We start from the raw sequence: 17,427 nt of genomic DNA, 5'->3' as shown, positions 1-17,427 counted from the left end.
CCCATATTGAACTGTTACTATCAGACCTCAATACATTAATACACACCCCATATTGAACTGTTATCATGTTACCTCAATACATTAATACACACCCCATATTGAACTGTTATCATGTTACCTCAATACATTAATACACACCCCATATTGAACTGTTATCATGTTACCTCAATACATTAATACACACCCCATATTGAACTGTTATCATGTTACCTCAATACATTAATACACACCCCATATTGAACTGATACTATCAGACCTCAATATATTAATACACACCCCATATTGAACTGTTATCATGTTACCTCAATACATTAATACACACCCCATATTGAACTGATACTATCAGACCTCAATATATTAATACACACCCCATATTGAACTGATACTATCAGACCTCAATACATTAATACACACCCCATATTGAACTGTTATCATGTTACCTCAATACATTAATACACACCCCATATTGAACTGATACTATCAGACCTCAATACATTAATACACACCCCATATTGAACTGTTATCATGTTACCTCAATACATTAATACACACCCCATATTGAAATGTGTTATTCGCTGAACACATCAGTCAATTATTGGCATGTATCATTGTACGCTACAGTGATCAATACTGTACTTTATCCTTCAACACTGTTTTACTGTTTTGCTGTAGTCCTGAACACATAAATGTACTGTACCACTCAGTCCCAGATTATTTAACATTCTCTATCTGTCACTCAACTATCTCCCTTACCTGACTGTCTGTGAAACATGGTGACTATGGCAACTGTTATTGTAGAGATGATGTGAATGTGTTTCTTTGGTTGTTTCATAGCTGTGAGCTGTGTGGTGTCAGGAGTGATCACAAAGAGAGGGACAGAGGAGGAAATGACACCATTCAGTGTCCTTATGACCGGGGGTTTGAGACACACCAGAAGTACCTCTCTAAAGGGATCTGGGCCAACCGGGTTGATGTGATCCAAACCCAAACCCATCAGCACCCAGGGGTGACTAGGGATCTGGGCCAACCGGGTTGATGTGATCCAAACCCAAACCCATCGGCACCCAGCGGTGACTCATAAAGGGAGATTCTCTCTGTATGACGACACAGAGAGAAGAGTCTTCACTGTGACCATCACTAACCTGGTCCTAGAGGATTCAGGGACCTACTGGTGTGAAATAAACACATGGTGGTGGTATCACAAGACTGAAGTCAGGATCACTGTGGACAGAGGTTGGTGTCGAAGACGTTCTATCAGTGTGTTTATGTCTGATTACATTTAACACATTATATATTAGTGTTGATGCATTATGTCTCTGTCTCTCTCCCTCACGCTCTCTCTCTCTACCTTTCTCCCTCACTCTCTCTCTCTCCCTCTCTATCTCTTCTCCTCTCTCTACAGCTCCTGTTCCTCCCAGCCCTGGCTCCATCACCTCCAGATCTCTCCTCTCCACGACACACCCATCAACAAACATCACCATGACAACTGACTCCTCAAACTCCACAGCAGGTATATTACCCTCAGTAGAACTGCTCTCTAAAGCCTACACGCTTATCTGTAGGCCTACATCTCTCTCTCTCTCTGTCATCTCTCTCTCTTTCTGTCTACCTTTTGTTCTTACCCCTCACATCTCCCTCTCACATCTCCTCTTCACTCTACCACATCTCCTCATCTACACTCTCTCCTCTCCCAATCACTGATATTAACCCATGTTATTTAGTCCCTATAACCTGCTCAGTCATTATCTTTAGTCTTGTATCTGTACTCAGAGAGGTTCTGTATTGAGAGACTAGTAGTTATAGTCATTGTGTATTTATGACAATAAGAACATCAGAGCCTCAAGGTCAAGGTTCACACCACTTCCTCTGAAACACACAGAGTGGGTACTACTTTCAGTCTCGGAAACACCCACCCCAAACCACACACAAAAACGAGTACGCCTCTCTCTCTCTCGCTCTCTCATTGTTGGGGGTTTTCACCTAATTTATGTGATTCATATGTTCCAACAGATTATCATGACTAGACCACAAGGTAACAACAGCATCACCACCACAGACATGACTAGAATACTAGGTAACAACAGCATCACCACCACAGACATTACCAGAACACTAGGTAACAACAGCATCACCACCACAGACAAGACTAGAACACAAGGTAACAACAGCATCATCACCACAGACATGGCTAGAAACAAGGTAACAACAACAAAAAAGCTTTAAATTTGACACGCCAAATAACACGGTTCAACTCAATAATATGGGTGAATTTAAACAGTGCAGTTTTTCCCTCAGCAAGGCAATCAGAGAAGTGAAATGTCGGTAGAGGGACAAAGCAACAACCCAAGACTCCACCTACCAAACCCTCAACACAACAACCCAAGACTCCACCTACCAAACCCTCAACACAACAACCCAAGACTCCACCTACCAAACCCTCAACACAACAACCCTAGACTCCACCTACCAAACCCTCAACACAACAACCCAAGACTCCACCTACCAAACCCTCAATACAACAACCCAAGACTCCACCTACCAAACCCTCAACACAACAACCCAAGACTCCACCTACCAAACCCTCAACACAACAACCCAAGACTCCACCTACCAAACCCTCAACACAACAACCCAAGACTCCACCTACCAAACCCTCAACACAACAACCCAAGACTTCATCTACCAAACCCTCAATACAACAACCCAAGACTCCACCAACCAAACCCTCGACACAACAACCCAAGACTCCACCTACCAAACCCTCAACACAACAACCCAAGACTCCACCTACCAAACCCTCAACACGACAACCCAAGACTTCACCTACCAAACCCTCAACACAACAACCCAAGACTCCACCTACCAAACCCTCAACACAACAACCCAAGACTCCACCTACCAAACCCTCAACACGACAACCCAAGACTTCACCTACCAAACCCTCAACACAACAACCCAAGACTCCACCTACCAAACCCTCAATACAACAACCCAAGACTCCACCTACCAAACCCTCAATACAACAACCCAAGACTCCACCTACCAAACCCTCAACACAACAACCCAAGATTCCACCTACCAAACCCTTAATACAACAACCCAAGACTCCCAACACAACAGACCCAAACTAGAATTATTACACCATTAACCTGACACAGAGACAGGATACTGTTAGTTTAGTGTTAGTCTTTGTAACATTTCTACTTTTGGAAATCCATTGTGTTCTCAATCATTGTAAACAATATAATGAAATATATTGATGTGTACTTTATCTATAATGTCATCATCTTAACAATGTGTTCCTCCTCTGATGAAATAAACATGGTAACTTCAGAACAGAGAAGTTGACAGTTTCAACACTTAGTCACCACAGATAGCTGAGATCTGTTGTGGTTTAGAAGTCTTACCTCCGGCCAGTTTGAATCAGTTTCCCTCTGCAGCATATGTCGACATGCAGGCACTGAGGTCACGACAGAGAAATCAACAGGATGTTTCGTGGGAGAAGGAAGAGAGAGAGAGAGAGAGGAGTCGTGGAAGAAAGATATTTTCAGTAGCACTCTGCTGTCAAACTAGTAGCTGACAGAGAAGCTGTTGTGGACCTTACTATATTTTAACAGTGTAGTAACTGTGATGGTAAAGTTACTTTAACAGTATAGTAACTGTGGTAGTAAAGTAACTTTAACAGTATAGTAACTGTGGTAGTAAAGTAACTTTAACAGTATAGTAACTGTGGTAGTAAAGTAACTTTAACAGTATAGTAACTGTGGTAGTAAAGTAACTTTAACAGTATAGTAACTGTGGTAGTAAAGTAACTTTAACAGTATAGTAACTGTGGTAGTAAAGTAACTTTAACAGTATAGTAACTGAGGAGTAACTGTCCAGAATGAAGATACTCCATGTTGTCTCCTGCTGTCTCCTCTCAGGTGAGTTATGTCTGTCTGTCTGTCTGTCTGTCTGTCTGTCTGTCTGTCTGTCTGTCTGTCTGTCTGTCTGTCTGTCTCTTTCTCTGTCCCGCTATCTGTCCCTCTCTCTCTCTCTCTCTCTCTCTCTGTCTGTATCAGTTTCTACAGTACTATCTGGCTCATATTTATGTAGTAACCAAGGAAATGAACACATGTATTTAAAGTAGCAGAAAGGTGAATAGCGCTGAGCTTGTTTCCTATGATAATGTACTGAACCTAAATGGTTGATATGTTGTCTTTTGACAGGATTAAAGAAAGATTCAAATCAGATCAGTCTTCTGGTAGCGTACAGTGTTTAACAGGTGTCATTAGTGGCGCAGTGAAATATTTATGTTCGCAGCTCCGAGCAATGCAATCTAACGACAAACAATTCAAATGGAAAGAAAATTATAAAAAAAACGACAAGAAATCAGGAATGGTGGGATGAATCCAAATTAACAACCCAAATAGCACTGTATCAAAATACAATCTATAGATGTGTCCACCAGGGGAATTTACACAAGATAAACTAAGATTGATGTGTACAGCAGTGGATATATTAGAGTGATCTGTGTCAAGAATCCAGAATATAAATGAAATATGTATAAACTAAAATACAGTATTGATTTTGACATGTAAACCTTAGTGGGGCAAACTCCCCCAAACGTGTGTGTGGGATGCAGGCCAGCAACGTCACTACAGAACACCAAACAATACATGAATGGCACTATAACGGTGCCAAACGGTGCCCCCACTGTTGAGATGTTCAAACTACGGCATAAATACAATCTAATAACATGTTCATTTGTCACATACACATGGTTAGCAGATGTTAATGCTTGTGCTTCTAGTTCCGACAGTGCAGTAATATCTGACAAGTTAGCTAGCAATTCCCCAACAACTAACCAATACACACAAATCTAAAGGTGTGAATGAGAAAATATGTACATATAAATATATGGATGAGCGATGGCCGAGCAGCATTGACAAGGAGCAATAGGTATAAAATAAAGTATATGCATATGATATGAGTAATGTAGGATATGAAACATTATTAAAGTGGCATTGTTTAAAGTGACTAGTGATCCATTTATTAAAGTGGCCAGTTATTGGGTCTCCATGTAGGCAGCAGCCTCTCTGAGTAAGTGATTGCTGTTGAGCAGTCTGATGGCCTTGAGATAGAAGCTGACCTCGCCTTCTGGATGGTAGCGGGGTGAACAGACAGTGGCTCGGGTGGTTGTTGTCCTTGATGATATTTTTGGCCTTCCTGTGAGATCGGATGCTGTAGGTGTCCTGGAGGGCAGGTAGTTTGCCTCCGGTGATGCACTGGGCAGAACGCACCACCCTCTGGAGAGCCTTGCAGTTGAGGGCGGTGCAGTTGCCGTACCAGGCGGTGATACAGCCCGACAGGATGCCTTCGATTGTGCATCTGTAAAAGTTTGTCAGGGTTTCGCTGTTGCGACTTCGTCACCACACTGTCTGTGTGGGTGGACCATTTCAGTTTGTCTGTGATGTGTACACCAAGGAACTTAAAACGTTCCACCTTCTCCACTGCTGTGATGTGGATAGGGGGGTACTCCCTCTGCTGTTTCTTGAAGTCCACGATCACCTCCTTTGTTTTGTTGATGTTGAGTGATATTTATTTTCCTGACACCACACTCCGAGGGCCCTCACCTCCTCCCTGTAGGCCGTCTCGTCGTTGTTGGTAATCAAGCCCACTACTGTTGTGTCGTCTGCAAACATGATGATTGAGTTGGAGGTGTGCATCGCCACACAGTTGTGGGTGAACAGGTAGCTTCACCACCAGTGGGAGGCCCTTCAGAACGTCCAGGACCCAGTTGCACCGGGCGAGGTTAAGACCCAGGGCCTCCAACTTGATGATGAGCTTGGAGGGTACTATGGTGTTGAATGCTGAGCTGTAGTTAATGAACAGCATTCTTACACAGGTATTCCTCTTGTCCAGATGGGTTAGGGCAGTATGCAGTGTGATGGCGATTGCATCATCTGTGTACCTGTTGGGCGGTATGCAAACTGAAGTGGGTCTAGGGTGACAGGTAAGGTGGAGGTGATATGATTCTTGACTAGTCTCTCAAAGCACTTCATGATGACAGAAGTGAGTGCTACGGGGCGATAGTCATTTAGTTCAGTTATCTTTGCCTTCTTGGGTACAGGAACAATGGTGGCCATCTTGAAGCATGTGGGGACAGCAGACTGGGATTTGGATGGATTGAAATGTCCATAAACAAACCAGCCAGCTGGTCTGCGTAAGCTCTGAGGACGCGGCTTGGGATGCTGTCTGGGCCAGCAGCCTTGCGAGGGTTAACACGAGGAAATGTTTAACTCACATCTCCCAAGGAGGAGGAGGGGGGTGGGGTGCAGTCCTTGTTAGCGGGCTGCGAAGGTGGCACTGTATTATCCTCAAAGTGGGCAAAGAAGGTGTTTAGTTTGTCTGGAAGCGTGACGTCAGTGTCTGTAACGTGGCTGGTTTTCTTTTTGTAGTCCTTGATTTCCTGTAAACCCTGCCACATACGTCTCGTGTCTGAGCGGTTGAATTGAGACTCCACTTTGTCCCTGTACCGGCATTCCGCTTGTTTGATTGCCTTTGCGGAGGGAATAACTATGCTCTTTATATTCAGCCATATTCCCAGACCTCTTTCCATGGTTAAATGAAGTGGTTCAGGCTTTCAGTTTTGCGCGAATGCCGCCATCCATCCACGGTTTCTGGTTAGGGGGACGATGAGCTGATAAGAGGAAGTCATTTCGATAAAGACATTAATAAGCTAGCTAGGACGGATGTGGTCAATTTAACTGTTTGTTTGGCACTTTGAAATGTACAGCGACAGCGACAGAATTCAGAACATGGGTCGTTCTTACAGTATTTTCCTTGATCACCAAGTCAGAACTGTAGGATAAAAAAAGGAGGCATATCAGCAGACAATGAAAGCTCTAACAATATTCAGTGATGACATTTCTCTAAATCAGCCTATAGATTACATGTGCACCAACAAGTCAGAACAGTAGGCTAAGTTATGAGGGGTCTGGCATTCTCTGCATTTATGGTGCTTTCAAGCCAACTGGGAGGTCGGAAAAAAACAAGGTCATATCATGACATCAGTGATCTTCAGGTTAGAGTTCTAGAAAGAGGCCCGTGTCCCCGACTTGGAATTCAGAGTTGGATGACCAATCAAACCAATTTTTTCCCAGTCGGAGTTTGCTTTTTTCAGACTTCCCAGTTGTGTTGAACTCACTGAAGTTGGATGTCTGAGATTTCCCAGTTTCCAGTTGTTTTGAATGCTGCATTAATGCTCAGAGGGAGACGGCAGGGTATTTATTCCCTTTGAGTCAGAAACCAAAACTCCTCGTGTTTCCAGTTGTTTTGGAGGTGATTAGTCATCATTCGCGTGGGACTCTTACTGATGATGTTTTCTGTTTGAAAGCTTTTGAAAGACTCTCTCCAATAACAATTCTTTCCTCTGATCTGAATCCACTGATTCAGTCAGTCATCTGTATGAGTGCTCTTGTATTTCCCCTGTATACCTCTTGTATTCCCCCTGTATTCCCCCTGTATTCCTCTTGTATTCCTCTTTTATTTCCCCTGTATTCTCCCTGTATTCCTCTTGTATTCCTCTTGTATTTCCCCTGTATTCCTCTTGTATTCCCCCTGTATTCCTCATGTATTTCCCCTGTATTCCTCTTGTATTTCCCCTGTATTCCTCTTGTATTTCCCCTGTATTTCCCCTGTATTCCTCTTGTATTTCCCCTGTATTCCTCTTGTATTCCTCTTGTATTTCCCCTGTATTCCCCCTGTATTCCTCTTGTATTCCTCTTGTATTCCCCCTGTATTCCTCTTGTATTCCCCCTGTATTCCTCTTGTATTCCCCCTGTATTCCTCATGTATTTCCCCTGTATTCCTCTTGTATTTCCCCTGTATTCCTCTTGTATTTCCCCTGTATTTCCCCTGTATTCCTCTTGTTTTTCCCCTGTATTCCTCTTGTATTTCCCCTGTATTCCTCTTGTATTCCTCTTGTATTTCCCCTGTATTTCCCCTGTATTCCCCCTGTATTCCTCTTGTATTCCTCTTGTATTCCCCCTGTATTCCTCTTGTATTTCCCCTGTATTCCTCTTGTATTTCCCCTGTATTCCTCTTGTATTCCCCCTGTATTCCTCTTGTATTTCCCCTGCATGCTTGCATTCAGTTCACCAAATATGTCTGTTATAAAGGCAAGGAGACATATTTTCTTACACAGAAAGTCAACCAAGTCTTTTTTTATTTGACCTCCATTGTGAATGACAACAGTTCCTCTCTCAATGTGAAACATTTTAGTCGTTCATGTCAGAGTTATACTGCTAACAATAGCACACATTCTTTGTTTAACAGTGTCACCTGACAAAGGTATTGATGTGGGTTTCTGGGCCTCTTCCTCCCCACACATTGGTTTCACCATATCAATTGTGTCCGGTAATATCAACGTCTCTGCAATAGTGTGTAGTTTTATAGTGTAGAGGGCCGAGCCATTCACCTTGGAATGATTGTGCAGCGGTCAAGTCTAGACTTTACCCATTATCTATAGACACTCTGGTTGCATTTCATCTTTAGACTTTACCCATTATCTATAGACACTCTGGTTGAATTTAATCTTTCAGACTTTACCCATTATCTATAGACACTCTGGTTGAATTTAATCTTTCAGATTTTACCCATTATCTATAGACACTCTGGTTGAATTTAATCTGTCAGACTTTACCCATTATCTATAGACACTCTGGGTGAATTTAATCTTTAGACTTTACCCATTATCTATAGACACTCTGGTTGAATTTAATCTTTCAGATTTTAATCATTTTCATTTCGATTTTTAAAGTTAACCACATTACAATCATTTTGATATACAAACTGGATATTATAATGTATGTATTTTTTGTACATCAATACATTAATACACACCTCATATTGAACTGTTATCATGTTACCTCAATACATTAATACACACCCCATATTGAACTGTTATCATGTTACCCCAATACATTAATACACACCCCATATTGAACTGTTATCATGTTACCTCAATACATTAATACACACCCCATATTGAACTGATACTATCAGACCTCAATACATTAATACACACCCCATATTGAACTGTTATCATGTTACCTCAATACATTAATACACACCCCATATTGAACTGTTATCATGTTACCTCAATACATTAATACACACCCCATATTGAACTGTTATCATGTTACCTCAATACATTAATACACACCCCATATTGAACTGATACTATCAGACCTCAATACATTAATACACACCCCATATTGAACTGTTATCATGTTACCTCAATACATTAATACACACCCCATATTGAACTGATACTATCAGACCTCAATACATTAATACACACCCCATATTGAACTGTTATCATGTTACCTCAATACATTAATACACACCCCATATTGAACTGTTACTATCAGACCTCAATACATTAATACACACCCCATATTGAACTGTGTTACTATCAGACCTCAATATATTAATACACACCCCATATTGAACTGATATCATGTTACCTCAATACATTAATACACACCCCCATATTGAACTGATACTATCAGACCTCAATACATTAATACACACCCCATATTGAACTCTTATCATGTTACCTCAATATATTAATACACACCCCCATATTGAACTGTTATCATGTTACCTCAATACATTAATACACACCCCATATTGAACTGATACTATCAGACCTCAATACATTAATACACACCCCATATTGAACTGATATCATGTTACCTCAATACATTAATACACACCCCATATTGAACTCTTATCATGTTACCTCAATATATTAATACACACCCCCATATTGAACTGTTATCATGTTACCTCAATACATTTATACACACCCCATATTGAACTGTTATCATGTTACCTCAATACATTAATACACACCCCATATTGAACTGTTATCATGTTACCTCAATACATTAATACACACCCCATATTGAACTGATACTATCAGACCTCAATACATTAATACACACCCCATATTGAACTGTGTTACTATCAGACCTCAATACATTAATACACACCCCATATTGAACTGTGTTACTATCAGACCTCAATACATTAATACACACCTCATATTGAACTGTTATCATGTTACCTCAATACATTAATACACACCCCATATTGAACTGTTATCATGTTACCTCAATACATTAATACACACCCCATATTGAACTGTTACTATCAGACCTCAATACATTAATACACACCCCATATTGAACTGTTATCATGTTACCTCAATACATTAATACACACCCCATATTGAACTGATACTATCAGACCTCAATACATTAATACACACCCCATATTGAACTGTTACTATCAGACCTCAATACATTAATACACACCCCATATTGAACTGTTATCATGTTACCTCAATACATTAATACACACCCCATATTGAACTGTTATCATGTTACCTCAATACATTAATACACACCCCATATTGAACTGTTACTATCAGACCTCAATACATTAATACACACCCCATATTGAACTGTTATCATGTTACCTCAATACATTAATACACACCCCATATTGAACTGTTATCATGTTACCTCAATACATTAATACACACCCCATATTGAACTGTTATCATGTTACCTCAATACATTAATACACACCCCATATTGAACTGATACTATCAGACCTCAATACATTAATACACACCCCATATTGAACTGTTATCATGTTACCTCAATACATTAATACACACCCCATATTGAACTGTTATCATGTTACCTCAATACATTAATACACACCCCATATTGAACTGTTATCATGTTACCTCAATACACTAATACACACCCCATATTGAACTGATACTATCAGACCTCAATACATTAATACACACCCCATATTGAACTGTGTTATTCGCTGAACACATCAGTCAATACTGAGCATGTATAATTTTATACCATAGTGATCAATACTGAACATGTATCATTTTATACCATAGTGATCAATACTGAGCATGTATCATTTTATACCATAGTGATCATGTATTATTGATACCATAGTGATCAATACTGAGCATGTATTATTGATACCATAGTGATCAATACTGAGCATGTATTATTGATACCATAGTGATCAATACTGAGCACGTATTATTTTATACCATAGTGATCAATACTGTATTTTATTATTTTACTATTTTACTACTACTATCATTTAACACTGTTTTGCTGTATTGCTGGAGTCCTGACCTCATAAATCAATGCTGTACTGGTCTACTGCTGTCATTCAGTAGTAGACCAGTACCAAACTTTATTAGTTACTAAACAGATCAGGTCTTCATTACTAGTCACATTCAAGGTAATGGTCATATTTTAAACATGTTTCCCTTGATGCTCAGTGTCCAGACATTAGACTAGAACAGAGCTGCCAAGACAGTGATGCTGACAGTTCATCAACAACACAATCTGAGGATGTCTGTACATACTATAACTCTGTGTCTGTGTTTCTGTTGTAGCTGTGGTCTGTGTGTGGTCAGGGGTGATTACAATGAGATGGAAAGAAGGAGGAAACGGTCACATCAACTGCCCTTATGATCGGGGGTATAAGAACAATCCAAAGTACCTCTCTAAAGGGACGTACAGAGACAGAGTTGTTGTCATCCAAACCCAAACCCATCGGCACCCAGCGGTGACTCATAAAGGGAGATTCTCTCTGTATGACGACACAAAGAGAAGAGTCTTCAGTGTGACCATCACTAACCTGGTCCTAGAGGATTCAGGGACCTACTGGTGTGGAGTGGATACATGGGGACCTGATCAGCCAACTGAAGTCAGGCTCACTGTGGTCAGAGGTTGGTGTTTGAGAATGTATTTTTGTGTGCTTATGATTACTGTGACATGTTGTACATTATATATTCGTGTTGATTTCTTTCTGTCTCTCTCTCCCTCTCTCTCTCTCTCTCTCTCTCTCTCTCTCTCTCTCTCTCTGTCTCTCTCTCTCTCTCTCTCTCTCTCTCTCTCTCTCTCTCTCTCTCTCTCTCTCTCTCTCTCTCTCTCTCTCTCTTTCTCTCTTTCTCTCTCTCTCTCTCTCTCTCTCTCTCTCTCTCTCTCTCTCTCTCCCTCCCTCCCCATGACTCTCTATCTATTCTCCTCTCTCTACAGCTCCTGTTCCTCCCAACCATGGCTCCATCACCTCCAGACCTCTCCCCTCCACGTCACACCCATCACCAAACATCACCATGACAACTGACTCCTCAAACTCCGCTACTGGTACATATATTACCCTAAGGGGCACAGCTCACTAAAGACTGCACACCTACCTGATTGTTGGGGGGGTTTCACCTGACTTATTTGACTCATATGTTCCAACAGATAGGACCAATGGAACAGTAGGAACAACAGCATCACCACCCACAGACATGACTAGAACACAAGGTAACAACAGCATCACCACCACAGACATGACTAGAACACAAGGTAACAACAGCATCACCACCACAGACATGACTAGAACACAAGGTAACAACAGCATCACCACCACAGACATGACTAGAACACTAGGTAACAACAGCATCACCACCACAGACATGACTAGAACACTAGGTAACAACAGCATCACCACCACAGACATGACTAGAACACAAGGTAACAACAGAATCACCACCACAGACATGACTAGAACACGAGGTAACAACAGCATCACCACCACAGACATGACTAGAACACAAGGTAACATAATGAACCCTCCCCAGCTAGCATTGAGGAATCGGCCCAGAAGCGGCCCTCTTCTGTCCACCGGAATTCAACCATTTTTGACGGCATCTTACCAGAATCCCCCCATAAGCAGACTGGTACAAATGTAAATAAATGTATACAACATGACCCTATTTAGTCATTTTAAATATTACTACTATACATTTTATATATACAAATTATACCCATCCACATAAAAACATTTTGTGTCTGATAAAACACCGTACACCTGGTGACTGTGTCAGCGTGCGCCTGGCACGCCACAAGAGTCTACAGCGCGATGGGACAAGGACATCCCAGCCGGCCAAACCCTCCCGTATCTCTGACGACGCTGGACAAATTGTGCGTCGCCTTATCGGTCTCCCGGTTGTGGCCGGCACAGGTGTCGTAGCAACGTAGTTAACACTGCAATTTTTTGCCTTGCACAAAGTATCAACACACTAAAATACTACTTCAACAGGACTCTTAAATAATTTAATGTAAATGTTAATTGTATTTTTTAAATCACAGAAACAATGAGAAAATATTGGAAAATAACTAATGAAATGTTAATTATATAAAGCGACCCGTGTAACCATATGCCAGAGAGTAGCCCCAATCAGCCACAGCCACAAATAATACATCTGGGACAGATAACTCTCCCTGGAATTGGCCTGAGCTCAATCCCTGCATCCTAGCCATAAGTAATACTGCCCAAGACGGCACAGACGACCGACGATGACCAACGACGACCGAGTCTGAATCTCAGCCGAGTGCCCGACTCTCAGCCGGAATCGGCCCAGATCCACTTTGCTAGCTGGGTCAGCACCACATGACACTTAGAGATAAACCTCCAAGCACCATCCTGTAACATGGACTACAACTACCAAGCATCATACTGTAACATGGACTACAACTACCAAGCACCATACTGTAACATGGACTACAACTACCAAGCATCATACTGTAACATGAACTACAACTACCAAGCATCATACTGTAACATGGACTACAACTACCAAGCACCAAACTAACAAGGATTACAACTACCAAGTATCCACCCCTTTTAAACTACAACCGTGAATCTATAGATCCACCACCTGGTGGTGGAAACTAGCCATTACATCTTCCTCCTTCAGACAGTGAAGGAGATTGAACAAAAAAGCATTGACTTTCCTGATACTTGGTTTTAGACTAAAAAATCTGTCTCTTACTATTGATATATTATCATTAACATGTTGTCTTTATTTCTGCTCTCTTCAACACCACCTGTTTCTCTGTCTAATGTTGTCTTCCCTCCTCCCTCCCTCTGAAATGGTAGAAACCCAGAGGTACAGTACAGTAGAGACGAGCTAAATGTAGCATCACTGTTACATTATGCCTGAGTACTGTCTCTGGGTGTTCTAGGAGATGTGATGTTCTCTGGTGTTGCTCTGGGTGTTCTAGGTGATGTTCTCTGGTGTTGCTCTGGGTGTTCTAGGTGATGTGATGTTCTCAGGTGTTGTTCTGGGTGTTGTTCTACTACTGCTGGGTCTGCTGCTGTTCATGTTCTTCAGACAGAGGAGAGACAGAGACAGGAGACCAACAGGTACACTAGTTATCACACACAAACATTATTTAAAATAATATCTCAACAAATAAATATAGATTTTGTAAATAACAACATTTAATTCAAATTAAATCAAATAAATCATAGAAAATGTATAAAAAATAAATTAATAATCTATGTTTGTGATCCTCTTCAGCATCCAAACACTCTGCCAGCCTGTTGGTGCCTGACTCCATGACACCCAACCTAGATCCAAACACAGGAACCATCACTAACCCCATCTACGCCACTACAACCAATCAGAACCCAGATACAGCCTGTGACATCACAACCATCTATGCCACGGCAACCAATCCTTGTCCAGATGGCCTCTACTCCAATGTTGGTCCGACAGTGAGCTACACTACTGTCAACTTCTCCAGAGATCCAGCCTGACTCCACTATACTACTGTCAACTTCTCCAGAGATCCAGCCTGACTCCACTGTGCTACTGTCAACTTCCCCAGAGATCCAGCCTGACTCCACTGTGCTACTGTCAACTTCCCCAGAGATCCAGCCTGTCTCCACTGTGTTACTGTCAACTTCCCCAGAGATCCAGTCTGTCTCCACTGTGCTACTGTCAACTTCCCCAGAGATCCAGTCTGTCTCCACTATGCTACTGTCAACTTCCCCAGAGATCCAGCCTGACTCCACTGTGCTACTGTCAACTTCCCCAGAGATCCAGTTTGTCTCCACTATGCTACTGTCAACTTCCCCAGAGATCCAGCCTGACTCCACTGTGCTACTGTCAACTTCTCCAGAGATCCAGCCTGTCTCCACTATGCTACTGTCAACTTCTCCAGAGATCCAGCCTGACTCCACTGTGCTACTGTCAACTTCTGCAGAGATCCAGCCTGACTCCACTGTGCTACTGTCAACTTCTCCAGAGATCCAGCCTGTCTCCACTATGCTACTGTCAACTTCCCCAGAGATCCAGCCTGACTCCACTGTGCTACTGTCAACTTCCCCAGAGATCCAGCCTGACTCCACTGTGCTACTGTCAACTTCTCCAGAGATCCAGCCTGTCTCCACTATGCTACTGTCAACTTCTCCAGAGATCCAGCCTGACTCCACTGTGCTACTGTCAACTTCTCCAGAGATCCAGCCTGTCTCCACTATGCTACTGTCAACTTCCCCAGAGATCCAGCCTGACTCCACTGTGCTACTGTCAACTTCCCCAGAGATCCAGCCTGTCTCCACTATGCTACTGTCAACTTCCTCAGAGATCCATCCTGTCTCCACTATGCTACTGTCAACTTCCCCAGAGATCCAGCCTGTCTCCACTATACTACTGTCAACTTCCCCTGAGACCCAGCCTGACTCCACTATACTACTGTCAACTTCCCCAGAGATCCAGCCTGTCTCCATTATACTACTGTCAACTTCCCCAGAGATCCAGCCTGACTCCACTATACTACTGTCAACTTCCCCAGAGATCCAGCCTGTCTCCATTATACTACTGTCAACTTCCCCAGAGATCCAGCCTGACTCCACTGTGCTACTGTCAACTTCCCCAGAGATCCAGCCTGTCTCCATTATACTACTGTCAACTTCCCCAGAGATCCAGCCTGTCTCCATTATACTACTGTCAACTTCCCCAGAGATCCAACCTGTCTCCACTATGATACTGTCAACTTCCCCAGAGATCCAGCCTGTCTCCATTATACTATTGTCAACTTCCCCAGAGATCCAGCCTGTCTCCACTATGCTACTGTCAACTTCCCCAGAGATCCAGCCTGTCTCCACTATGCTACTGTCAACTTCCCCAGAGATCCAGCCTGTCTCCACTATGCTACTGTCAACTTCCCCAGAGATCCAGCCTGACTCCACTGTGCTACTGTCAACTTCCCCAGAGATCCAGTCTGTCTCCACTGTGCTACTGTCAACTTCCCCAGAGATCCAGCCTGTCTCCACTGTGTTACTGTCAACTTCCCCAGAGATCCAGTCTGTCTCCACTGTGCTACTGTCAACTTCCCCAGAGATCCAGTCTGTCTCCACTATGCTACTGTCAACTTCCCCAGAGATCCAGCCTGACTCCACTGTGCTACTGTCAACTTCCCCAGAGATCCAGCCTGTCTCCACTATGCTACTGTCAACTTCCCCAGAGATCCAGCCTGTCTCCACTATGCTACTGTCAACTTCCCCAGAGATCCAGCCTGTCTCCACTATGCTACTGTCAACTTCCCCAGAGATCCAGCCTGACTCCACTGTGCTACTGTCAACTTCCCCAGAGATCCAGTCTGTCTCCACTGTGCTACTGTCAACTTCCCCAGAGATCCAGCCTGTCTCCACTGTGTTACTGTCAACTTCCCCAGAGATCCAGTCTGTCTCCACTGTGCTACTGTCAACTTCCCCAGAGATCCAGCCTGTATCCACTGTGCTACTGTCAACTTCCCCAGAGATCCAGCCTGACTCCACTATGATACTGTCAACTTCCCCAGAGATCCAGCCTGTCTCCACTATGCTACTGTCAACTTCCCCAGAGATCCAGCCTGTCTCCACTGTGCTACTGTCAACTTCCCCAGAGATCCAGTCTGTATCCACTGTGCTACTGTCAACTTCCCCAGAGATCCAGCCTGACTCCACTATGCTACTGTCAACTTCCTCAGAGATCCAGCCTGTCTCCACTATGCTACTGTCAACTTCCCCAGAGATCCAGCCTGACTCCACTATGCTACTGTCAACTTCACCAGAGATCCAGCCTGTCTCCACTGTGTTACTGTCAACTTCCCCAGAGATCCAGCCTGTCTCCACTGTGCTACTGTCAACTTCCTCAGAGATCCAGCCTGTCTCCACTATGCTACTGTCAACTTCCCCAGAGATCCAGCCTGACTCCACTATGCTACTGTCAACTTCACCAGAGATCCAGCCTGTCTCCACTATGCTACTGTCAACTTCCCCGGAGATCTAGCCTGTCTCCACTGTGCTACTGTCAACTTCCCCAGAGATCCAGCCTGTCTCCACTGTGCTACTGTCAACTTCCCCAGAGATCCAGCCTGTCTCCACTGTGCTACTGTCAACTTCACCAGAGATCCAGCCTGTCTCCACTAGTTTACTGTCTCCTTCAGTAAAGACTCTGATGCTAGTATCCACCCAGACACTGACCCAAAAGCTGTAGACACCTCATAA

The 17,427-nt window shown here is 42.9% G+C and overlaps 1 protein-coding gene across 4 annotated transcripts in view; it reads left to right on the top strand.

Annotated features, from left to right (window-relative positions):
• Nucleotides 1-3,425: 3,425 nt before the first annotated feature.
• LOC110539022 (uncharacterized) overlaps nucleotides 3,426-17,427 on the top strand; it is a 14,496-nt gene continuing 494 nt past the window's right edge. The window contains exons 1-6 of one of the 4 annotated variants that reach the window (XM_090195231.1): nucleotides 3,426-3,923; nucleotides 11,516-11,830; nucleotides 12,141-12,248; nucleotides 12,351-12,413; nucleotides 14,191-14,298; nucleotides 14,456-17,427. The exon at nucleotides 14,456-17,427 is cut by the window's right edge and continues 494 nt beyond it. In XM_090195231.1, the coding sequence (XP_090051357.1) occupies nucleotides 3,884-3,923; nucleotides 11,516-11,830; nucleotides 12,141-12,248; nucleotides 12,351-12,413; nucleotides 14,191-14,298; nucleotides 14,456-14,694 (873 nt within the window). In that variant the 5' untranslated portion in view covers nucleotides 3,426-3,883 and the 3' untranslated portion in view covers nucleotides 14,695-17,427. Of the gene's footprint in view, nucleotides 3,924-11,494; nucleotides 11,831-12,140; nucleotides 12,249-12,350; nucleotides 12,964-14,190; nucleotides 14,299-14,455 lie in introns of those variants that run through there. The other 3 variants (XM_090195230.1, XM_090195228.1, XM_090195229.1) reach the window with 3 other exon arrangements.

The sequence above is a fragment of the Oncorhynchus mykiss genome, chromosome 13 (assembly GCF_057628025.1).
Source record: "Oncorhynchus mykiss isolate SJ-2025 chromosome 13, ASM5762802v1, whole genome shotgun sequence".
NCBI lineage: Eukaryota > Metazoa > Chordata > Actinopteri > Salmoniformes > Salmonidae > Oncorhynchus > Oncorhynchus mykiss.
This window is presented reverse-complemented; position numbering and strand designations above follow the sequence as displayed.